Raw genomic sequence first — 25,681 nt, 5'->3', positions numbered from 1 at the left:
AACCGCCGACTCCAAAGCCCACGCTCTTTCCACTGAGCCGTGCAGAGAAGTGAAGTGACTTGCCCGAGGCCGCACAACAGACCGGTGGCAGACTGGGATTCGAACCCAGGTCCTTCTGACTCCCAGGCCCGGGCTCTATCTATCCACTACGCCAGGCTGCGTCAAGCAGGGCACATGCCAGGTTCCAATTCGGCAAACGGGCTTCCCGGAAAATTGATTCCCGGTTGTCTCTGAGCTGAGCTACCACTGAGGATTGAGAAGCCGTGTGGTCTAATGGCTGGAGCCCAGGGCTGGGCGCCAGAAGACCTGGGTTCTAATCCCGGTCCCGCCACTCTGCGGCGAGTTACTTCACTTCTCTGGGCCTCGGCTACCTCGTCTTTCGAATGGGGATTAAGAGTACGAGCCCCATGTGGGACCGGACTGGGTCCAACCTGATTAGCTCGTACGCTAGTGCTTAGTACGGTGCCTGGGACATAATAAGTGCTTAATAAATAACAGTACCAAGAAAAAAAGCAAACCTTCCCCCGCAGAAACCTCAAGACAAATCCACAGACCAAACGATCACAGCCAAAGAACACGGTTCGTGGAAAGACTGTGGGACCGGGATTTAAGAAACACGGGTTAGAGACCCGGCTCTTTCGCCCGCCTCCCGTGTGACCCCGGGCAAGTGACTTAAACTCTCCGAGCCTCAGTTTCCTCATCTGTAAAATGTAAAATGATGTAGATTGTGACGTTCTCGGGGGACAGGGATCGTGTCCAATCTTGTAATCTTGCCCCTACCCAGGCACGGAGCACAGAGTAATATTACGGTATCTGTTAAGCGCTTACTGCGTGCCAGGCACTGCGCTGAGCTCTGGGGTAGATACAAGGTAATCAGATTGGTCACAGACCACGTCACACACGGGGCTCACGGCCTCAATCCCCATTTTCCAGGTGAGGTAAATGAGGCCCAGAGAAGTGAAGCGACTTGCCCAAGGTCACACAGCAGACGAGGGTCGGAGCCGGGATTGGAACTCGTGACCTTCTGACTCCCCGGCCCGCGCTCTATCCACTGGACCGTGCAGCTCGTCTATAATAAGTGCTCACTGAAAGCCACGGTGGATTCCCACAGGACGTTCCGGGAAAAATGGGAGACTAAGAAACAGAGAAGAAACAGAGATGCTTCATTTTTTCTCCGTCCATCAATCCATCAATCAATCAGTGGCATTTTTTGAGCACTTACTCTGTGCAGAGCGTTGTACTAAGCACTGGAGAATGTATAACGCAGCAGAATTAGCAGATGCATTCCCTGTCCATAACAAGCCTACGGTCTAGAGTATACACGTACATATCTATTATTCTATTCAGTTTATTATCGCTGTGTATATAATTCTGTTCATTCATATCGATGCTGTTGCCGCCCGTCTACTCGTTCTGTTTTTCGGTCCGTCTCCCCCCTTCTAGACCGTGAGCCCGTCGTTGGGCGGGGGTCGTCTCTATCTGTGGCCCAGTTGTCTTTTCCAAGCGCTTAGAACAGTGCTCTGCACAGAGTAAGCAGTCAGTAATTAGGACCGAATGAATGAATTGAGGTTGATCGATTGATCAGCGGTCTGTATCGAGCGCTTACTGCGCGCCGATCGCTTGGGGGAGTACAGTGGAGCATAGTTAGTGGACACATTCCTTGCCCGCAAGCAGCTTAAGTGAGGAGACTAATAATAATTAACTGTGGTATTTGTTCAGCGCTCACTACGTGCGCCGGACGCTGTTCTAATCGCCGGGGTAGAGATTGGGTTGGACACAGTCCCTGCTCCGCGCAGGGCTCAGAGTCTGAATGGCCAGGCTCCAGATGAGGTAAGCGAGGCCCAGAGAAGTGAAGCGACTTGCCCGGGGTCACCCGGCGGACCTGTGGCAGAGCCGGGATTAGAACCCAGGTCCTCCCGACCCCCAGGCCCGGGCTCTATCAAGCTGCTCAGCGGAGCGAGCACTAGAGAGAGTGGAGAAGAGAAGCGGTGTGGCCCGGTGGCAAGAGCCCATGCTTGGGAGTCAGAGGACATGGGTTCTAATCCCGGCTCCGCCACTTGCCTGCTGTGTGACCTTGGGCAAGTCATTGAACTCCTCTGTGCCTCAGTTCCCTCATCTGTGAAATGGGGATGAAGAACTGCGAGCCCCATGTGGGACAACCTGATCATCTTGTATCTACCCCAGCGATTAGAGGAGCGCTTGGCACGTAGTAAGCGCTTAACAAATACCAACATTATTACGAGCTCCCGTTTAGACCGTGAGCCCGTCGTTGGGCAGGGATGGTCTCTATCTGTGGCCGAATCGTACGTTCCAAGTGCTTAGTACAGTGCCCTGCACATAATAATAACGTTGCTATTTAAGTGCTTACTATGCGCAGAACACCGGTTGTCCCACGTGAGGCTCGCAGTTAATCCCCATTTTACAGATGAGGGGACTGAGGCCCAGGGAAGTGAAGTGACTTGCCCACAGTCACACAGCTGCCAAGTGGCAGAGGCGGGATTCGAACCCATGACCTCCGACTCCCAAGCCCGGGCTCTTTCCACCGAGCCGCGCTGCTTCCATCAGTAAGCGCTCAATAAATCCTATTGAATATTACTATTCGATAATATCTGAGGTCCCCGGGGCCATGGAACAATTTTAAACGAAATTCCTCAGCGCGTTCCGCGCTGAGGGCAGCGTGACGGGCTTGCCCCGGCCCCTGGCTGGCCGGCTGGCCTCGCCCCTCACATCTCACCTTGAACTTCACGTTCACAAAGTAGTCCGTGATGATCGTGGCTTCTCTCCGAGAACGCCGCAGGCGGCTCCCGCCGGGGGGCTTGATGAATATGACGTAGGGCTTCAGGTCGTGGGTTCGAGCCCCCTGAATTCCCTACGGAATCAAGCCATGGCAGAATCGCCCGTCCACACCAGCAGAGCGCTCCGCACACAGTAAGCGCTCAATAAATGCGACTGCATGAACGAATTTCACCCATTCTGGACCGTAAGCTCGTCGTGGGGTTTAGCGGGAGCTTACGGTCTAGATAGAGCACGGGTCTGGGAATCAGAAGGACACGGATTCTAATCCCGACTCCTCCTCTTGTCTGCTATGTGACCCTTGGGCAAGTCACTTCACTCCAGAGCTTAGTACGGTCCCTGGCGCACAGTAAGCGCTTAACAGATCCCCCAATTACCGTTGTTATTTTGGGGCCTCGGTAACTCAGCTGTAAAATGGGGATCAAGACTGTGAGCCCCACGTGGGACAGGGACTGCGTCCGACGTGGCGTGCTTGTATTCATTTATATTTATTGAGCGCCTATCGTGTGCAGAGCACCGTACTGAGCACTTGGGAGAGGACGCTATAACAGCAAACGGACGCATTCCGGCCCGCAACGAGCTCACAGTCTAAAGGGAGAGACGGGCATTCATATAAATAGATAAATATATGCATTGCAGATATATACATATCTTGTAACCACCCCAGCGCTTAGTACAGTGCCAGGCACATAGTAAGCACTTAAATACCACAGATATTATCAGCCGCCTGCGAAAATATGAGACAAAAACACACTTTGGCCGGGGCGGTTGAGCTCCAGCTCTTCCCTTCCCTCCTCTTCCCTGCCTACTGGCCCTGCCTTCTGCCTGGTCAATCAACCAATCGATCGATCAGCCAGTGACATTTATGGAGCACTTACTGTGTGCAGAGCACTGTGTCAAGGCACAGGAGTCCGTCAATGGTATTTATTGAGCGTTTACTGCGTGCAGAGCGCCGTACGAAGCGTCTGGGAGAGTCCTATAGAACAACGTAACAGACGCATTCCCTGCCCACGACGAGCTTCCAGTCTAGAGGGGGAGTTCTGATCTTCAAGGCGATACGCGGAATTAACTCGTGAGAGGAAACCTACTCTTTCTCTCTCTCTGTCAAAGATAAAAAACACAACCATTCTTTTCCTCTTTTGCTCAGATTCAGAATAGATTAAACCTTGGCTCCGCGTTGCCCGATGGACAATACGACAGACACATTCCCTGCCCACGACGAGCTTCCATTCTAGAGGGGGACTTGTGATCTTCAAGTCGATAGGCGGAATTAACTCGTGAGAGGAAACCTACTCTTTCTCTCTCTCTGTCAAAGATAAAAAACACAACCATTCTTTTCCTCTTTTGCTCAGATTCAGAATAGATTAAACCTTGACTCTGCGTCGCCCGACGAATTGAAGAATGTCGGGTAGGAGGAGCCCACTGTGGACAGGGAATGTGTCTGTTTACGTTCTACTGTACCCTCCCAAAGGCTCAGTACACCGCTCGGCACACGGCAAGCGCTCGATGGATAGGATCGAATGAGCGAACGAATGAGTGAGGAGCGGGCCCATCATCTGGAGTCCCTCCGTGAAGGAACCGGGGCCCTCGGCCTTTCCGTCGGGCCCCTTCCCCGCCGGGCCAGCCCGTCGCCCCGAGAAGGGCCGGGGCCCGGCCGGGCTCCCGTGACCGCGTGCCAGCCAACCTACCTGCGGTTCCAGGTCCAGGACGCAGATCCTGCCGCCCTCCAGGACCGAGCGCACGGCGTCCGCGCTGGTGCCGTAGAAATTGCCCCCGTAGGTGCCGAATTCTAACATCCTGGGACGGAGCGAGGGGCGCCGTCGACAGCGGGAACTCCGAGACGCGGGGTTCCGTGCGAGGGGTGAAGAAAATGCGGACGGGGTCACGGGGTGGGATCGATCCACCCCTTCTCCAAGAGGTCTTCCCTGCCTAAATCCTCCACTTCCCCTACTTCGTCTCCCTTCTGCGTCCCCCGTGCCCTTGGATCTGCCCCCTTCAAGCACTTGATAGTCATCCCACCCTCAGCCCCACAACCCGCTTTGCCCCCAAATGATTTGAACCCGTCCGTCTCCCCGTCTAGACTGTAGGTTCCCCGTGGGCGGGGAACGTGTTTACCAACTCCGTTGTATTGTTCCCTCCCAAGCGCCTAGTACAGTGTTCTGCACACAGAAAGAGTCCAATAAATGTGATCGACTGATTGATGGGGACAGTGGGTTTCCTGACCCCCAAATGGCAAAACTCTCCACCAGCAGTTTCCCTATCGTCTTTTTTCAATTTTTTGGGGGGTATTTGTTAAGTGCTTACTGCGCGTCAGACACTGTACTAAGTGCTGGGGTAGGTACAGTGCTTCGTACATAGTTAGCGCTTAACGAATACCATCATTATTATTACAAGCTAATCAGGTCGGACACGGTCCATGTCCCACATGGGGCCCGCGGTCTTAATTCCCATTTTACAGTGAGGTAACTGAGGCACAGAGAAGCCAAAGCTTAATTAATACCTGTCTCTCCCTCTAGACTGTAAGCTTGTTGTGCAGGGAATATGTCTGTTTGTGGCTCAGTGGAAAGAGCGGGGCTTGGGAGTCAGAGGTCATGGGTTCAAATGCCGGCTCCGCCGCTTGTCAGCTGCGTGACTTTGGGCAAGTCACTTCACTTCTCTGTGCCTCAGTGACCTCATCTGTAAAATGGGGATGCAGGCTGTGAGCAGAGCCCCAGGTGGGACAACCTGATCACCTTGCATCCCCCCAGCGCTTAGAACAGTGCTTTGCACACAGTAAGCGCTTAGTAAATGCCATCATCATCATCATTATTATTATTGTTGTTGTAGTGCCCTCTCCCAAGCGGTTTGTACAGGGCTCTGCACACATGAAGCGCTCAATAAATATGATCGACTGACCGATTCATTCAATCGTATTTACTGAACACTTACTCTGTGCAGAGCACTGGACTAAGCGCTTGGAACGTACAGTTCGGCAACGGATGGAGAAGCAGCGCGGCTCAGTGGAAAGAGTCCGGGCTTGGGAGTCAGAGGTCATGGGTTCGAATCCCAGCTCTGCCACTTGTCAACTGTGTCACTGTGGGCAAGTCACTTCACCTCTCTGTGCCTCAGTCACCTCATCTGTAAAATGGGGATTAACTGTGAGCCTCCCGGGGGACAACCCGATGACACTGTATCTACTCCAGCACTTAGAACGGCGCTCTGCGCATAGTAAGAGCTTAACAAATACCAACATCATTATTATTATTATTATTATTAGATAGAGACAATCCCTGCCCAGTGACGGGCTCACAGTCGTGACCACGTTCACGCAGCAGGCACAGGGCCGAGCCAGGATTAGAACCTAGATCCTTCTGAGTCCCAGGCCCCTGCTCGAACCACTGGGCCACGCTGCTCTTTGCTCACCTTAGGTGCTCTCCTCCCCGATTCCAGCCCAGCCAGTGCTTTCTGGTCCTGCCCCCTCTCCCGCCTCACACATTTCCCTCGGCCCAAAGACCCTCTCTCCTCGGCTTCGCCCAGCCATGTCTCTCTTCTCTCTCAAGGCCCTCCCCTCAGCTTCGACCACGACGTAGCGGATAGAGCAGCGGCCCGGGAGGCAGGAGGTCATGGGTTCTAATCCCGGCTCCGTCGCTCGCCTGCCCTGTGACCTCGGGCAAGTCGCTTCCCTTCTCTGGGCCTCAGTGATCTCATCTGGAACACGGGGATTATTGAGACTGGGAGCCCCACGTGGGACGGGGACTGTGTCCAACCTGATTTGCTAGGATCCACCCCGGCGCTTAGGAAGTACAGCGCCTGGCACATAGTAATCGCTTAACAGATATTTAATTATCATTATTATGATGTCTCTCTTCTCTTTCAAGGCCCTCTCCTCAGCTCCGACCCATTACGTCTCTCTTCTCTTTCAAGACCCTCTCAAGAAGCCCCCTCTTCCAGGTGGATGCTGGCAACGTTGAGACAAAGTGAGTGGCCACCGATAGGCCGGGGCAGAATGAAACTCTGAGGGGACCTTGGCCTCATCCGGTTGAATGGAATAATAATAATAATAATAATAATAATGGCATTTGTTAAGCACATACTATGTTCCAAGCACTGTTCTAAGCACTGGGGTAGGTACAGGGTAATCAGGTTGTCCCACGTGGGGCTCACAGTCTTATTCCTCATTTTACAGATGGGGTAACCGAGGCACAGAGAAGTGAAGTGACTTGCCCACAGTCACCCAGCAGACAAGTGGCGGAGTCGGGATTAGAACCCACGTCCTCTGACTCTTTCCACAGAGCCACGCTGCTTCTGGAAGGAGACGGAGAGAAAAGTCCTCACCTGTGGCTATTCACCATGCCCTCGAACGTTTCCCTCGACACGAAGTGATACTCCCTGCCGTCTTCCTCGTAGCTCTTCCGAGCACGAGTGGTGTCTGTTGAGGAGGGAGAGAAAAGGTTTTCAGAGTTCTGCTTCGATCAATCCGTGGCATTTCCTGAGCACCTACAGCACCGGTCTGACAGCTTGGGAGAGGCCAGGAGAGTTAGTAGACACGATCTCTGCCCTCGAGGAATTTATAATAATAATAATAATAGTGACGAGGATGGTATTTGTTAAGTGCTTACTATGAGCCAAGCGCTGATCTCAGCGCTGGGATAGATACGAGGTCATCAGGGTGTCCCACGTGGGGCTCGCAGTCTTCATCCCCATTTTCCAGATGAGGGAACTGAGGCCCAGAGAAGTGAGGTGACTCGCCCAAAGTCACACAGCGGACAAGTGGCGAAGCAGGAAGTCAAACCCATGACCTCTGACTCCCAAACCCGGGCTTTTTCCACTGAGCCACGCCGCTTCTCCTAGTTTACAGTCTACTGCGTATAGCGCGCCGGACCGTGTGTTTGGGAGTGTCCAGTGCAGTTAGTAGACATCCCCTTGCCCCGGAGGAGTTTACCGTCTACTGTGTGCATGACACTGGATTGAGGATTTGGGATTAGAACCTGGGATTAGAACCCAGGTCTTCTGACTCCCAGGCTCTTGCTCTTTCCACTAGGCCGCGCTGCTGTTCCTCAACGCTGGAGTCCTCACCCCACTCCACAGCACTGAGGTACGCATTTTAATGTAGTCCTTCGGTGGCATTTATAAGCAGCGTGGCTCAGTGGAAAGAGCCTCGGGCTTGGGAGTCAGAGGTCATGGGTTCTGATCCCGCTTCCGCCACTCGTCAGCTGTGTGACTTTGGCAAGTCGCTTCACTTCTCTGTGGCTCAGTTACCTCATCTGGAAAATGGGGATTAAGAGTGTGAGCCCCACTGTGGGACAACCTGATTACCTTGTATCTCTCCCAGTGCTTAGAATAGTGCTTGGCACATAGTAAAAGCTTGACAAATGCCATTAGTATTATTATTATTAAGCACTTACTGTGGACAGAGCACTGGACTAAATGCTTGGGGGAGTACAATACAGTAGAGTTGGTGGACACAATTCCTGCGCACAATGATCCGTAAGCCCGTCAATGGGCAGGGACCGTCTCTATCTGTTGCAGATTTGTACATTCCAAGGGCTTAGTACAGTGCTCTGCACATAGTAAGCGCTCAATAAATTCTGGATCTAGATCTAGAATGATCTTACAGTCTAGAGGGGGAGACAGCATTAAAATAAATTACAGATAGGGAAATTGGCAGAGAATAAGGATACATCTGGGAGGGCCGTGGGGCCCGAGTGTCAAAGTGTGGCTCAATGGCAAGAGCCCGGGCTTGGGAGTCAGAGGTCATGGGTTCTAATCCCAGCTCTGCCACCTGTCAGCTGGGTGACTTCGGGCAAGTCACTTCACTTCTTGGTGCCTCAGTTCCCTCATCTGTAAAATGGGGCTTAAGACCGCGAGCCCCACGTGGGACAAGCTGATTACCCTGTAGATCTACCCCAGCGCTTAGAACAGTGCTCGGCACACAGCGCTTAACAAATTCCAACGTTACTATTATTATTATCATCACTGCATGCCTTTATCCTCACTTGATTTCCACCTACCTCTGATTCATATTAGTATCCGTTTCTCCGACTAGACTGTAACTCCTGCTAATCAGTTCTCTTGTTCTCTCCCAAGCACTTTGTCGATCAGTCAGTCAACTGTATTTATTGAGCTCTTACTGCGTGCAGAGCACTGTACTAAGCACTTGGGAGAGTGTGCTATGACAATGTAACAGACACATTAGTCCAGCGCTTTCCACAGAATATGAGATCCACACTTACCACCGATGGATTGGTGACCAAGGACTAATGTTCTTACAGAAATGACATCGTGTTGATAATAATAATAAGAAATGGTACTTGTTAAGCGCTTCCTATGTGCCAAGCACTGTTCTAAGCACTGGAGTAGATACAGGGTAATCAGGTTGTCCCACATGGGGCTCATAGTCATAATCCTCATTTGACAGATGAGGGAACTGAGGCACAGAGAAGGGAAGTGATTTGCCCAAAGTCACACAGCTGACAAGTGGCAGAGGCTGGATTAGAACCCACGACCTCTGACTCCCAAGCCCGGGCTCTTTCCACTGAGCCTCGCTGCTTCTCCAGTGATGTGAGTCTCGGTCCCAGAGTGCCGTGTTTTCACAGCGAAGACGCGGTCCCACAGTTGGTTGAGGTAAAAGGCAAGAAGTCAGTCAGTCAGTCGCATCTGTTGAGCGCTTACTATGTGCAGAGCACAGTACTAAGCGCTTGGGAGAGTACACTAGAACATAAAACAGACCCATTCCCTGCCCACGGTGAGCTGAGAGTCTAGAAGGGAGACGGACATTAATAGTAATAAATAAATAAATGATGGCTATGGACATAAGTGCTGTGGGGCTGGGAGTGGGGACTCATTCATTCATTCGTTCATTCAATTGTACTCATTGAGCGCTTCCTCTGTGCAGAGCACCGTACTAAGCGCTTGGAAAGTCCGATTCGGCAACAGATAGGGACACAATCGCTACCCAACAACGGGCTCACGGTCTAGATGGGGGAGACAGACGACAAAACCAGTAGACGGCCATCAGTGCCATCAAAATAGATAAACAGAACCACTGATAAAGGCACATCATTAATAAAATAGAGCAATAAATATGTACAGATATAGACCAAGGCTGTAGGGAGGGGAAGGAGGTAGAGCAGAGGGAGGGAGAAGGGACGATGGGGAAGGGAGGAGGAGCAGAGAGAAAGGGAGGGCTCAGTGTGGGAAGGCCTCCTGGAGGAGGGGAGCTCTCAGGAGGGCTTGGAAGAGGGGAAGAGAGGGAGTTCGGCGGAGGTGAGGAGGGAGGGCCTTCCGGGACCGCGGGAGGACGTGGGCCGGGGGTCGACGGCGGGACGGGCGGGAACGGGGGACGGCGAGGAGGCGGACGGCGGAGGAACGGAGCGTGCGGGCTGGGCGGTAGAAAGAGAGAAGGGAGGAGAGGTAGGAGGGACCAAGGGGATGGAGACCTTCGAAGCCAAGAGTGAGGAGTTTTTGGTTCGTGCAAAGGTCGACAGGCAACCACTGGGGGTTTTTGAGGAGGGGAGTGACAGGCCCAGAGCGTTTCCGTAGGAAGATGATCCGGGCAGCCGAGTGAAGTGTAGACCGAAGCGGGGAGAGACGGGAGGATGGGAGATCAAAGAGGAGGCTGATGCAATAATCCAGTGGGGATATTATGAGAGCCCGTACCAGCCAGGGAGCAGTTTGGATGGAGAGGAAAAAACGGATCTTGGTGATGTTGTGAAGGTGAGACAGGCAGGTTTGGGTGACGGATTGGATGTGCGGAGCAAATCAGGGCGACACAGAAGGGAGCAGGAGAAGAGGAAAGGACGGCTTAGCCAGGGAAGGCCTCTTGGAGGAGACGGGCCTTCGGTAAGGCTTTGAAGTGGGGGAGAGTCATTATCTGTCGGGTGGGAGGAGGGAGGGCGTCTCAGGCCAGAGACGGGAGGCGGGCGAGAGGTCGGCGGTGAGCGGATGAGGAAGGAGGAAGAGGGTCGGCGGGCGGAAGGGACCGGGGCCGTACGTGGCACTGCGCTCTGAAAGCGGTCGGGGTTGAATCCGATGAGCCGTCTCCTCAGTTCATTCACTCCAACTCCAGACGGGCCTGGACGGGGGATGGACAGAACGATGAAGGGATAAGGTGGCCGTCCCATCTCTTCTCCCAGAGCGGTCCGGACGGCCCAGCTTCCGGGGCCGAGCCCGGCCGGGAGAGGCTGAGCCCCCCGTGGGTAGGGAACCCATCCCCCGCTTCCGCTTAGTTTTCCCAAGCGCTTAGAACAGCGTGCTGGGCCCGGAGGGTGCTCAATCCGGACCCTTATTACTATGGCCGGAGCCGAGATGCCCGGCCCCGGTGGGGCTGTTTCGCCAGGCTTTTCTGCTCTCCTCTGCCCGTCCTTGTTCCCGCGGCGGCGGGAGGGCCCGGTGGTGGGAGGGACAGAGCGGTGAGACGATCATTCCGTATGTCTTAGGGGAGGTAGCTTGACCTAGTGGAAAGTGCATGGGATTTTAAAGTGCCCCGGGTTCTGATCCCACTTCTGCCACTAGCCGGCTGGGCGAACCTGGACAAGTCATTAGTCGGGAGAACGTGACACTCTTAATCTGTAGAATGGGGATAAGATAATAATAATAATAGCGGTATTTGTTAAGGGCTTACTGTGCGCCAAGGACCGTACCGAGCGCTGGGGTGGATAAAAGTAAATCAGGTTGGACGCGGTCCCCGTCCCAGGAGGGGCTCACCGTTTCACATTCCCACTTTACAGCTGAGGTGACCGAGGCCCAGAGAAGTAAAGTGGCTTGCCCAAAGTCGCACAGTGTCGGAGCCGGGATTGGAACCCGTGACCTCCTAACTCCCGGGCCCGGCTCTAACCACCAGGCCGCTCCGCTTCTCTAAGCGGCATGGATCTGTGAGCTCTAGGTGGGACGTGGACCGCGTCCATCCCGATCAGCTTTTATCCACCCCGGCGCTCGGTACAGTGCCCGGCACGTAGTAAGCACTTGACGCGCACCGAAAAAAGAAGGAAGAAACCCGACTTTCTCTGCTCGGAGAGCGGGCCCCGCTGCTCACCCACAAGCACGATGGCGCGGGGTCTGTCCGCTGGGCTCCTCTGGTACCTCGCCACCTCCTCGTAGGGCCCTCCTCCGCCCCTGCAACCGCGACCCGGGCAGCAAGTCGGACAGCCGGGCTGCGGGCCGCGGGCGGACCTCCTGCGACAGAGACGCGTGCTGCGGCGGAAACCGGCTGGGCGGGGTGGGAACACAGAGAGGGGCAGAATGATAAAAGCGATCATGATGACCGTGGGATTTGCTAAGCGCTTACTGTGTGCCAGGCACCCCCCGAACGCCGGGGTAGTTAGACGGTAATAGGGTCGGACACAGTCCCCCGTCCCACGAAGGGTCTCGATCTTAATCCCACTTTCCGGACGAGGGATCTGAGGCCGAGAGAAGGGAAGTGATTTGCCCAAGGGCGGGCAGCAGACAAGCGGCAGAGCCGAGATTAGAACCCAGGTCTTTCTGAGCTTCATCCATTAGGCCAAGCTGCTTCTCGGTGGGTCAGAGCCAACCATGCAGCTGGGGAGAGCTCAGACATCCCTCCGTCACCCGCGGGGGGATATATATATATATATATATATAATGTTACAGTAGTAATAATGATGGCATTCGTTAAGCGCTTACTATGGGCCAAGCACCGTTCTAAGCACTGGGGAAGATAGAAGGTAATCAGGTTGTTCCACGTGGGGCTCACAGTCTTCATCCTCATTTTACAGATGAGGGAACTGAGGCCCAGAGAAGTGAAGTGACTTATCCAGGGTCACACAGCGAGGGCTGAGTCTACAGTGCTCTGCACACAATAAACGCTCAATAAATACGATTGAATGAATGAATGAATGAATGAATGACTACCACACGGGCCTCCTAGGGGGAGAAATTGAATTTCTTTATCGATCAAAGGATCGATGGCTCTCATTTCCCGAGTGTCCGCTTCTTTCCCTCCCTGTCTGGCTCTGCCTCTACTGTACCTTCATTTCCCGTTTTTTACTGTTCCAAGTCTACAGTTCCGGACGTGCCAGCCTGAATTCTGGGACCTCTGGAACCAGGGCAGGAGAAGGAGGAGAAGGAGAAGCGGCTGGGGGTGCAGGAAGACCGTCTAGGTATGGCGGGAAGGGCGTGGAGAGGGATGGGGCTTCCACGAGGAGAAGGGAATAATAATAATGATAATAATGATGGTATTTGTTAAGCGCTTACTATGTGCCAAGCACTGTTCTAAGCACTGGGGGAGATACAAGGTCACGAGGTTGTCCCACGTGGGGCTCACGGTCTCAATCCCCATCTTACACATGAGGTAAGTGAGGCCCAGAGAAGTGACTTGCCCACGGTCACGCAGCAGACAAGTGGCAGAGCCAGGATTAGAACCCAGGTCCTTCCGACCCCCGGGGCCATGCTCTACCCAGGAGGCCACGCTGCTTCCACGTGATGGCCTCCACCTCGGCCCGCGCGTTGGCTGGCCCATCGGACTCTAACTCGGCCTATGTTGACCTCCAGGTTGGCTCGGCTGCCAGTCGGAGTGCCGAGCTGCGGCGAAGCTTGGTGTGGCTATATTATATCGGTATATTCTGCTCTTCCGAGTGTCAAGCGCGGTGTTGGGCACGCAGTAAGCGCTCAGTAAATATGATTGACAGCCAGACTGACTATGCGGACCCCACCTGTGCTTTCGCCAGTGCGTTGGGCCCACCTGCTGGTCTGCCCACTGGCCGACGTCAACCCGGCCCGCGTGTTGACCGGTTCCCGTCCAGCCCGCGTCTTGGGACCGTGGGTGAAAGACGACTTGGTTCCATCAGATGGATCCAGTTAACTCAAGGGCCTGGCTGGCACCCATCCTCACCACGTGGGCTAGTGGGTAGAGCACGGGGCTGGGAGCCAAAAAGACCTGCGTTCTAATCCCGGCTCCGCCACTTGTCCGCCGTGGGACCTTAGGCAGGTCACTCCCCTCTCTGGGCCTCGGTTTCCTCCTCAGTAGAACGGGGAATAAGACCGCGAGCCCCACGTGGGACAGGGACTGCATCCAACCTGGAAACCTTTTATCTACCCCGGTGCTTAGAACAGCGCTTGGCACATAGTGAGCGCTCAGGAGCTCACCTCCTCCAAGAGGCCTTCCCAGATCGAGCCCTCCCTTTCCCTCTTCTTCCCCCCTCCCCCCCCGCCACCCTCTGCTCTTCCCCTTCTCCTCTCCTCACCGAGTGCTCATTTGTATATATTATTTGTCCATATTATTTATTAACCCTATTTATTTTGTTAATGAGAGGTACATCCCCTTCATTCTATTATCTCGATGACGTTGTCTTGTTTCTGTCTTGTTCTGTTTTGCTTTGCCGTCTCCCCCGTTTAGACTGTGAGCCCGTCATCGGGCAGCGATCGTCTCTATCCGTCGCCGAACTGTACATTCCGAGCACTCGGTACAGTGCTCTGCGCGTGGTAAGCGCTCAGTAAATACTATTGAATGAAATGCCGTCGTTATCATTATTATTACTTACCGATAAAGGTCCGCCGGTCAACCCCGGCGAACTCCTCGTCCTCTGGCCCACGGAGCCCAGGAGGGACAGAGAAGAGAAAGAGGAGGAAAGAATGGTGACTGGCATATGCCCACGTTAGACGCCTCCTGCGTCCATTCATTCATTCAATAGAATTTATTGAGCGCTTACTATGCGCAGAGCACTGTACTAAGCGCTTGGAATGAACAAATCGGTAACAGATAGAGACGGTCCCTGCCCTGTGACGGGCTTACGGTCTAATCGGGGGAGACGGACAGACCAGAACCGGAGGGTTTTCTAGGGTCAGTGCACTGTGCTGAATACTTGGGAAAGTTATAATGATAATTAGGATACTTGTTGTTAAGCGCTCACTATGTGCCAAGCGCTGTTTGAAGCACTGGCGCAGATACAAGTTAATCAGATTGGACACAGTCCCTTTCCCACATGGGACCCAGACCAGTGAAGCGACTGGTTTAAGGTCTCACAGCAGACGTGTGGTGGAGCCGGGATTAGAACCCAGGTCCTTCTGACTATCGTGTCTAGCCGGGAAGCCACGCTGCTTCTCATAACAGCAGAAGGTCCAGACACCCCCCTGGACCGCAAGGAGCCTACGCTCTGATATGGGAGACGGGACAGAGAAATCGGGACAAAAAAAGAGCGATCAGAATAAGCAATCGGAGGTGGAAAACCCGCAGTGCTCGAGCGATGTCTGCATTTGGGTGCCTAAGGCTCTGAGTTTTGGAGAGCTAGTGGATTAATTAGTCCCAACCCCTTCATGGAGGGATTTTTAACCCAAAGCCTTCTGCTTCATCTAGTCCGTATTGAGCAGCTACACGTTCTTATCGAAAATGTTCCAAATCCAGCTTGGATTCTCAAAACCCCGCCTGGTATCTTTTCATTCATTCATTCATTCATTCATTCAATAGTATTTATTGAGCGCTTACGATGTGCAGAGCGCTGTACTAAGCGCTTGGAATGGACAAGTCGGTAACAGATAGAGACGGTCCCTGCCCTTTGACGGGCGCACGGTCTAATCGGGGGAGACGGCCAGACAAGAACAATATTTGTTAAGCGCCTCCTACGTGTCAAGCACCGTCCTAAGCGCTGGGGCGGCTACAAGCTAATCAGGTTGGACGCGCTCCTCGTCCTCCCGGCCCCGATCCCCATTTTACGGATGAGGGAACGGAGGCCCGGAGAAGTGAGGTGATTTGCCCAAAGCCACGCGGCAGACGAGGGGTAAGAGAAGACTTACCTTCTCTAAGCTCCTCTGGATATTCGGATGGAAGCACCACCAGTCGTGGGGAGAGAGACAAAGGAAGTTCAGGCTCAGAGGTGACCAGTGAAGACCAAATCCATCAGGCTCCCTCTTCATACCTGAACTTCCCAATTCATATCGAACGCCCTCCCTCTTCAAATCCAACAGATGATCACTCACTCACCCCACCTTCGGAGCCCAGTTGAAGGCCCGTCCCCCTCCAAGAGGCTTCCCCGACTAGAGAAGAGCGTGGCTCAGTGGAAAGAGCCCGCGCTTTGGAGTCAGAGGTCATGGGTTCAAATCCAGGCTCTGCCACTTGTCAGCCGTGTGACTGTGGGCAAGTCACTTCATGTCTCCGTGCCTCAGTTCCCTCATCTGTAAAATGGGGGTTACTGAGTGTCTCACGTGCGACAACCTCATTACCCTGTAAAATAATGTTGGTATTTGTTAAGCGCTTACTATGTGCGGACCACTGTTCTAAGCGCCGGGGTAGATACGGGGTCATCAGGTCGTCCCTCGTGAGGCTCACAGTTAATCCCCATTTTACAGATGAGGTCACTGAGGCCCAGAGAAGTGAAGTGAGTCGCCCACAGTCACACGGCTGACAGGTGGCAGAGCCGGGAGTCGAACCCAGGACCTCTGACTCCGAAGCCCAGGCTCTTTCCACTGAGCCACGCTGCTTCCCAAAACTAGGTTAGATGGCACGAAGTAGGTGGCAATGCCTTAACCATATGTGTGTTGTAAAGGCCACTGGGACCTCTTCCAGCCTTCTCAAGGGGAGTGCTAACCTTCTCTCCTTTCATACAACACACTGTATCTACTCCAGTGCTTAGAACAGTGCTCTGCACATAGTAAGCGCTTAACAAATACCAACATTATTATTATTATAATGAATCCCTCCTTTCCTCTTTTTTCCCTCCTTTCGACGTCACTCTTTCACTTGGCTTTATTCCTTTTAGTCACCCTTCCGTCAACCCCACAACATCTATAAATTCATTTATTTATATTTGTGTCTAGACGATAAGGCCGCTCTAGACGATAAGGCCGCTGTGGGCAGGGAGCACGTCTGCCAACTCTGTTTCATCGTTCTCCCCCAGGTGCTTAGTAGAGTGCTCTGCACATGGTAAGCGCTCAATAAATACCATTGATCATGATAATGATGATCGCTGTTGGATTCTGCTCTTCCCGCTCTCCTCTGGGGCTCCCGGGGGGGGGGGGACGAGTGTACAAATTGCAGAAACTCCCACCCAAACCAGATGGTAAGTTCGTTATGGACAGGGAATATGTCTGTTTACTGCTCTATTGTACTCTCCCAAGTGCTCAGTACAGTGCTCTGCACCCAGTAAGCGCTCAGTCAATACGATTAATGAACGAACAGATTGCCCGGGGACAATTCTTCCTTTCTCCTCTGTGTCCTCAACGCCCTCCTCAGCCCTTTCACACACAGCCCTTCTCCAACGCCGTGGGAGGGGTTGGGGCTGGAGGAAGAGATTAGTTCTCGGGTCTGTCTTGTTTTAATGTTTCTTAAGGGTATTTGTTAAGCCAGACACTGAGCTAAACGCTGGGGTAGAGACCGGCCGATCCGATCGGGCACAGTTCATGTCCCACATGGGGCTGAAAATCTTAACCCCCAATTCGCAGGTGAGGAAACTGAGGCCCAGAGAAGTCGGGTGGCTTGACCCAAGTCACCCAGCAGACGAGCGGCGGAGCTGGGATTAGAACCCAAGTTCTTCTGACTCCCAGGCCCGGGCTCTGCCCACCGGACTATGCTCCTTCTCTAGTGCTTCTTTAGAGAAGCAGTTTGGCTCAGTGGAAAGAGCCGGGCTTGGGAGTCAGAGGTCATGGGTTCGAATCCCGGCTCTGCCACTTGTCGGCCGTGTGACTGTGGGCGAGTCACCTAACTTCTCTGGGCCTCAGTTCCCTCATCTGGAAAATGGGGACTAAGACCGAGTCCCATGTGGGACAACCCGATGACCCCCTATCTGCCCCAGCGCTTAGAACAGTGCTGTGCACATAGTAAGCGCTCTACAAATAACAACTTTATGATTATTATTAGTGGTCTCGACTGCCAATCTCCCCCGCCAGCCTGAGAAAGCTGGAAGCCCCCCCCGGGAGCCGGGCCGTGCTGGCGCAGCTCGTCAAAGCCCCAGTCCGGACCTCTAGGTCTCCGATCTGGATTCCTTCCTCAGTCCATCCCCAAATCAATAATAATAATAATGTTGGTATCTGTTAAGCGCTTACTATGTGCCGAGCACTGTTCTAAGCGCTGGGGGAGACACAGGGGAATCGGGTTGTCCCACGTGGGGCTCGCAGTCTTAATCCCCATTTTACAGATGAGGGAACCGAGGCACCGAGAAGTGAAGTGACTCGCCCAAAGTCACACAGCTGACGAGTGGCCGAGCCGGGATTCGAACCCATGACCTCTGACTCCAAAGCCCGTGCTCTTTCCACTGAGCCACGCTGCTTCTCTCCCTCCCCCCGGGCCTCGCTCTCCCCCTTCTTCCCGGTGCTCAGGACCAGTCTGGACTTCCGGGCCCCGAAGCGTGAAATCCCAGTAGCTTAATCAGTCAGCGGGGCGCGCCAGGCCCGAAGAAAATGGGAAATTGTTTTCCCGACCAGTCGCATTTTGAGTCCCTCAGTTTTGCTCGATGGAAACCCGCTACTCCGAACGCAGAGACCCTTCCTGAGGAGGAGCGCTCAGATAATTCTGAAGGTAAGCTCCTTGTGGGCAGAGAACGTGTCTGTCAACTCTTCAGTACTGTAGTCTCCCAAGCGCTTAGGACAATGCTCTGCACACAGAAGCGCTCCATCAGTACTACTGATTGATTTTTGCTTACCGGATTCAAATAGTTCTTCATCTTCCATTTTTCCGTGGGAAGAAAAAAAAGATAGCTCTCATTTCACAGTTATTGTTCATTCCTAAGACCCTCTTGTTCCGAACACATCGGCTAATAACGCTCGTCTTCTGGCACGGGGACGGCGCGGTGCCGGGACCGGGGCGTGTGGCTACGTGAACGTGCGAAAGGATGTCATGTATATATCTGTGATTTTATTGATTTGTACTGATGTCCGTCTCCCTGCCCGTAGACCGTGAGCTCGCTGTGGGCAAGGAATGTCACGGTTTATTGTTGTACTGTACTTTCCCAAGCTCTTAGTACGGTGTTCCGCACAGAGTAAGTGCTGAATAAATACGACTAACTGAATGAATGTGTGCCTACGTGTGTATTGTCATAATAATAATGACTGTGGTACCTGTTAAGCGCTTACTATATGCCAGGCCCTGTACTAAGCGCTGGGGTGGATACGAGCAAATGGGGCTCTCAATCTCACTCCCCATTTTACAGATGATGTATATGAGAAGTGAAGTGACTTGACCAAGGCCTCTCAGCGGACAAGTGGCGGAGCCAGAATTAGACCCCGTGACCTTCAGACTGTCAGGTCTGTGCTCTATCCACTACGCCATGCTGCTTCCTGCATGTGTGCATGACTGTGTAGACGTGCGTATATGTTTGTGCTGGCTTGAGCGCGTGGATACGTGCGCGGGTGTGGATATGTGCGAGCCGGTAAGCGACTCTCCTATCGTCCCGGGGGAACGTGAGCTCGTCGTGGGGAGGGATTGTCGCTGTTCATCGTTGCGTCGTTCTTTCCCAAGCACCTAGTACGGTGCTCTACGCACGGTAAGAGCTTAATAATAAAAATAATAATAATAGTAGGGTTGTTATGCACTTACTATGTGCCAACCACTGTTCTAAGCACTGGGTAGATAGAAAATAATCAGGTTGGACACAGTCCGGTCCCACACTGGACTCACAGAATTACTCCCCAATTTGCAGTTGAGGTGACTGAGGCACAGAGAAGTTAGGTGCCTCGCCCAGGGTCGCGCAGAACCGGGATTAGAACCCATGACCTTCTGACTCCTAGCCTGTGCTCTCTCCACCACACCATGCTGCTTCTCACGCTAAATCCAATGGAATGAACGAATGAAAAGCAGAAAGCTAAATCTCTCCTAGTGTCCCTCCTTCACTGAGTCAGAGGATTCCAACATCAGGGCTTGGCCCAGTTGAGGAGACTCTGGCGTCAGAGCCTGGGAACCCCAAGATTTGAGGAGGCTCCAGCAGCGGAGGCGGAGGCCATCGGAGATCGGTCCAGTCGGGGGGGGATCCCCAGTAGCCGGGCCCGGTCCCGGCCAGAGGACTCTGAACTGGGTTCAAGGAGGAGCCGTGCTGCATCTCTTGCCTGGAGAGGGGGAGTGGGCATCGCGGGGAGGAGGAGACCCCTGACCTTTAGGGGAGAAGTGCTTCTTCACGGGCCAATCCGTGGCCAGTCCTAGCCCGCTGGGGCGACGTTGCGGGCGTTAGCACTCGCCCCGTCTCTGCCGTGGCTACGTCCAAACGGATGCACGCCGGCAGAAGGAGACGTTCTTAATCCTGCAGTCTCCCTCTAAACTGTCAGCTCACTGTGGGCAGGGGACGTGTCCGTTTATTAATACACCGTACTCTCCCTAGGGCACGGCGGAGCGGCTAGAGCTCGGGCCCGGGAGTCAGGAGGTCGTGGGTTCTAATCCCGGCTCCGCCACCTGTCTGCCGTGTGACTCTGGGCGAGTCACTTCACTTCCCCGGGCCTCAGTGACCCCATCTTTAAAACGGGGATGAAGACTGTGGGCCCCACAGGGGACGACCCGATTATCTTGTATCTCCCCCGGCGCTTAGAACGGCGCTCGGCACATAGTAAGTGCTTAGAAAATACCAACGTTACTATTATTATTACTCCTGGCTCTGCCATTTGTCTGCAGTGTGACCTCGGGTGAATCACTTCACTTCTCTGGGCCTCAGTGACCTCATCTTTAAAATGGGGATTGTGACTGTGAGCCCCACTTTGGGACAGGGACTGGGTCCAACCCGATCTGCTTGTATTCACCCCAGGGCTTAGTACAGTACTTGGCACATAGTAAGCGCTCAACCAACACCACAGTTATTATTATTATTACTCTCCCAAGCACTTAGTACAGTGTTCTGCAGAGAGTAAGTGCTCAATAAATACAATTGAGTGGGGGAGACCTGCAGAGGGGGGCCAGGAGAAGCAGGTCGCCGCTCCAGCGAGCCCTCGCCGGGCCTCTCCATCCGTTTCCTCCCATAGCAAATGGGCCCTGGAAATGGAGCTGAGGGGGAAATTAGCCACAGTGACTCCCCCCTCCACCCCCGGTCCCCGCCACTGCATCCCTCCCCTTGGGGGGATGTGGGGAGGGGAAGGAAGGGCCCACCGCCCAAAGATTAGTTTGGGGGTTTTTACCTGCTTCCACCCACTTTTCATCAATCTTCATGTCATCTTCTGGAAAGGAGAGACAAAGAGGAGAAAAAATAGCTCTCGCAGAATTTGCTAGCCCTCAAATCCTTTCTCCTCGTCCTCCTCCTCTTCTTTCTCCTTCTCCTCCTCCTTCTCCTCCTCTTCCTCCTCCTTCTTTTCCATCTCCTCCTCCTCCTCCAAGAAGCCTTCCCCGATCAAGTCCCAACACACCAGATGGTCCCAACCCAACCGCCTCCCTTAGAGAAGCAGAGCAGCGTAAGCCCGTCAAACGCCAGGGACCGTCTCTATCTGTTGCCGACTTGTTCATTCCAAGCGCTTAGTACAGTGCTCTGCAATAGTAAGCGCTCAATAAATACTATTGAATGAATGAATGAATGAATTCAGTGGAACGAGCACGGACTTGGGAGTCAGAGGTCATGGGTTCTAATCCCGACGTCACCACTTAACTGTGTGACCTCGGGCCAGCCGCTTCACTTCTCTGTGCTTCAGTTACCTCATCTGTAAATTAAGTGATTAAGACTGGGAGCCCCCCGTGGGACAACCTTGTATCCCCCCAGGGCTTGGAACAGTGCTTGGCACATAGTAAGCACTTAACAAATGCCATCGTCATTATTATTATTGTTATTATTAGAGCGTGTATGCATTCATACCTATCCTCAGCACTCACGTAGTGCTTGGCACATAGTAAGCACTTAACAAATACCATCATTATATATGAATTCAATTGCACAGTTAGAGAAGCGGCGTGGCTCAGTGGAAAGAGCACGAGCTTGGGAGTCAGAGGTCATGGGTTCAACTCCCGGCTCTGCCACTCGTCAGCTGTGTGACTGTGGGCAAGTCACTTAACTTCTCTGTGCCTCAGTTACCTCAGCTGTAAAATGAGGATTAACTGTGAGCCTCGCGAGGGACAACCTGATGACCCTGTATCTACCCCAGCGCTTAGAACGGTGCTCGGCACATAGCAAGCACTTAACAGATACCAAAATTATTATTAGTAGAGACTCTGGCCCTCTGGGCAGTGTTTTGGTGTTTTTTGAAAAAGTATTTGTTAAGCTTTTACTATGTGTCAATCACTGTTCTAAGCGCTGGGGTAGGTAAGATTATTATTAATAATAATAATAATGATGGCATTTGTTATGTGCTTATTATGTGCCAAGCACTGTTCTAAGTGCTGGGGTGGATGCAGACTAATCAGATTGTTCAAGGGGATTAAGGCTCACAGTTTTAATCCCCATTTTACAGATGAGGGAACTGAGGTCCAGAGAAGTGAAGCGATCTGCCCGAGGTCACCCAGCAGGCAGGGGGCGGAGCTGGGATTAGGACCCATGACTCTTCTGACTCCCAGGCCCAAGCGACTTGCCCAAGGTCACAGAGCAAGCAGTCGGCAGAGACGGGACTATATTTCACGTCCTCTTCTCACTAGGCCACGCTGCTTCTCCCTTTGTCATTGGTTGTTTCAGCGGCTCTCTGCAGAATTCTCCTCGGCCTCACTGAGAAAATAACCTTGAATTCCCGGGAGGCCGGGGGCACCGTGTCCACTCCCAATCACCCCCACTTACCCTCTTCCACGGTGCTCACTGCCCGCCGCCGAACGCCACAGCAGGACATTAAAAGCAAAGGAAGAATCAATGGAAGGAATGCGAGAAACGAGGCTGGCGGGCTTCAGATCGAATTAACCGCCGTGTTAAACCAACTCTCCCAGGAGAGGAAGAAAAGTCCAAGGATCATCAGTTGAGCTTTATTTCTGGGCTTTCGGTTTGGGAGAAGCAGTGAAGATCCACGAACGGAAGGGGTGAAATATTTCTTTAGAAGGAATTGAAGAAATGATTAAATAACGTCTCCCTCCCCAGCTAGGTGGCCTCGAGGGCAGGAATCAAGTCTACTGACTCTACTGGACTCTTTCAAGGGGTCAGTTCAGTGCTCTATACATAGTAGACTGGGAGTCTACTATGTACAGAGACCGTACCCCAATTGTCCATTCCAAGTGCTCAGTACAGTGCTCTGCACATAGTAAGCGCTCAATAAATACTATTGAATGAATGAATGGAAGCTCCTTGAGCTTATTGGTTCTACTGGACTGTCCCAAGCACTTGGTTCAGTACTCTGCATGCTATAGGGGCTTGATAAAGATGATTGATTCCTTGGGTTTTAGTGTTTGCAAATTGAGTTCTTTTTTCTTTTTTTTGGTATTTGTTAAGTGCTTACTATGTGAAGAGCAATGTTCTAAGTACTGGGGTATACAGGGTAATCAGGTTGTCCCACATGAGGCTCACAGTCTTAATCCCCATTTTACAGATGAGGTAACTGAGGCACAGAGAAGTTAAGTGTCTCGCCCAGAGTCACACAGCTGACAAAAGACAGAGCAGGGATTCGAGCCCATGACCTTTGACTCCCAAGCCTGTGCTCTTTCCACTGAGCACTCTGCTTCTCTAGTCTTAATCCCCATTTTACAGTGCTTACTATGTGAAGAGCAATGTTCTAAGTACGGGCTTTGGAGTCAGAGGTCATGGGTTCGAATCCCGGCTCGGCCACTTGTCGGCTGTGTGACTTTGGGCAAGTCACTTCACTTCTCGGTGCCTCAGTTACCTCATCTGTAAAATGGGGATGAAGACCGTGAGCCCCAGGTGGGACAACCCGATTCCCCTGTGTCTACCCCAGCGCTTAGAACAGTGCTCGGCACATAGTAAGCGCTTAACAGATGCCAACATTATTAGATATAACCTCTGAAAATATAGATATATGGTTCCTGAACCTCACCAAAGTCCTTCCTCCACGGCATCTGCAAAGGGGATACTAAAATTCCAGGATCTTGATAAAAACGTTTACTATTTCATCTCTAAGTTTCTGCCAACAGGCCCCCTCCACCTATTCCCTCTTCCATAATGGCCTCTCCCACAGTGGTCTCCACCGGTCGACTCTCATCTCCCACCGTTCCCACTGTTAGAGAAGCAGCGTGGCTCATTGGAAAGCGCTTGGGCTTGGGAGTCAGAGGTCGTGGGTTCCGATCCCGGTTCTGTCACTGATCAGCTGTGTGACTTTGGGCGAGTCACTTGATTTCTCTGTGCCTCAGTTACCTCATCTGTAAAATGGGGATTAAAAAAACTGTGGTATTTGTTAAGCGCTTACTATGGGCAAAGCACTGTTCTAAGCGCTGGGCGATACAAGGTGATCAGGTTGACCCACGTGGGACTCACAGCTTTAATCCCCATTTGACAGATGAGGTGACTGAGGCGCAGAGAAGTAAAGTGACTTGCCCAAGGTCACACAGCCGACTAGTGGCGGAGCCGGGATTAGAACCCGTAACCTCTGACTCCCAAGCCCGCGCTCTTTCCACTGAGCCACGCTGCTTCTCTACAGTGTGCTTCTCACAGTGCTTCTCACGGATTAAGACCGTGAGCCCCACCTGGGACAACCTAATTACCTTGAATGTACCCCAGCACTTAGACCAGTGCTCGGCACATAGTAAGCACCTAATAAATGCCATCATCGTTATTATTATTAATCATTCATTCATTCATTCGTGTACAGAACACTGTTTCCCACCCCGCCCTGCCCCCCATTCAATCAATAAATCAACTGATCCTCTGACTCCCAGGCCCATGCTCTTTCCACTATTCGTTCAATAGTGGAATGAGCACTTACTATGTGCAGAGCACTGTACTAAGCACTTGAATGTTGGTATTTGTTAAGCGCTTTCTACGTGCAGAGCACCGTTCTAAGCGCTGGGGTAGATATAGGGGAATGAGGTTGTCCCAAGTGAGGCTCACAGTCTTCACCCCCATTTTACAGATGAGGGAACTGAGGCACAGAGAAGTGAAGTGACTTGCCCACAGTCACACAGCCGACAAGGGGCAGAGTGGGGATTCGAACCCATGACCTCTAACTCCCCAGCCCGGGCTCTTTCCACTGAGCCACGCTGCTTCTCTAGCACCGTAATTGATTAACTCGGCCCATTCTTCAACTGGGCAGGCAAGTTGGCAGGGACAGGAGTAGCCCTTCTCCCGGTCTCTTGCCACCCTTGCTAGCCCTTCTCCATCAGGATCCCAAAGCAGCAGCAGCAGCAGCGGGGAAGAACCGCTACGATATGTACATATCTTTAAATTCCATATATTAAATCCTTTACTCATATTAAGGTCTGTCTCCGCCTCTAGACTGTAAGCTCATTATGGGCCGGGAACGTGCCCGCTAATTCTGTTGAACTCTCCCAAGCGCTTAGTAGAGTGTTCTGCATACGGTAAGCACTCGATAGACACCGCTGATTGATCGATCGACTCTGCAAAGGTTGAATCGAGCCCCGTGCCCTCCCTCGGCAGCCCCTAGACGGATGCGTGCCCAAGTGGTGACCGATCACAGACCGCTGAGGAGATGCTCTCCTGAGCCGATGCTACCGGCTCCTTGGCTGGCAACGGGAACTTAGATCCTAAGCGCCAGAACTTAGCCAAAAAGCAAAGGCCTCATCTCCTGGTGGGGCAGGGGCATTTCGGGATAGAACTCTATTTACGGTTCACAGCTCACGGCCTAGAGTTCCGGAATTGAGTCCGTCTCCTAACCCTGAAGGTACGCTCCCCGCCTCACAGTGACGGTAGGCGGGAGATATGAGGAGAAGGAATGGCAGCGAGATACCCAAACTGACTTTTGGAGAGCTGAAACTGGGAAACCGAGAGCTAGGTGGCCAGAGGAAACCTTTGAAGGGCATGGCGAAGCAAAGCCTCGGATAGAGCCGCATCGCAGTGGAGAACTGGGCGTCAGTGGCTGAGGGAGCAAGCTCTTTTTGAGCAAAAAAACTCTGTAAGGAATGAGAGTCAAGGAGGCAGAAGAGAAAACAGTGCCGGGCACCGCAAATGCCCAACTTGAG

The 25,681-nt window shown here is 52.8% G+C and overlaps 1 protein-coding gene and 1 non-coding gene across 2 annotated transcripts in view; both read right to left on the bottom strand.

Moving 5' to 3' along the window:
* MPP4 (membrane palmitoylated protein 4) overlaps nt 1–25,681 on the bottom strand; it is a 53,055-nt gene that overhangs the window by 1,061 nt on the left and 26,313 nt on the right. The window contains exons 11-20 of the mRNA XM_039912749.1: nt 22,386–22,403; nt 20,812–20,850; nt 18,360–18,380; nt 15,520–15,534; nt 14,271–14,312; nt 11,807–11,980; nt 10,766–10,846; nt 7,108–7,201; nt 4,482–4,590; nt 2,735–2,869 (exon numbers count right to left, since the gene is read on the bottom strand). Of these exons, the coding sequence (XP_039768683.1) occupies nt 2,735–2,869; nt 4,482–4,590; nt 7,108–7,201; nt 10,766–10,846; nt 11,807–11,980; nt 14,271–14,312; nt 15,520–15,534; nt 18,360–18,380; nt 20,812–20,850; nt 22,386–22,403 (728 nt within the window). The remainder of the gene's footprint in view (nt 1–2,734; nt 2,870–4,481; nt 4,591–7,107; nt 7,202–10,765; nt 10,847–11,806; nt 11,981–14,270; nt 14,313–15,519; nt 15,535–18,359; nt 18,381–20,811; nt 20,851–22,385; nt 22,404–25,681) is intronic.
* Nucleotides 16,208–16,332, bottom strand: LOC114813627. Its single transcript, XR_003761344.1, has one exon. It is a non-coding gene; the product is annotated as a U6atac minor spliceosomal RNA (small nuclear RNA).

The sequence above is a fragment of the Ornithorhynchus anatinus genome, chromosome 7, assembly GCF_004115215.2.
Source record: "Ornithorhynchus anatinus isolate Pmale09 chromosome 7, mOrnAna1.pri.v4, whole genome shotgun sequence".
Taxonomy (NCBI): Eukaryota; Metazoa; Chordata; class Mammalia; order Monotremata; family Ornithorhynchidae; genus Ornithorhynchus; species Ornithorhynchus anatinus.
This window is presented reverse-complemented; position numbering and strand designations above follow the sequence as displayed.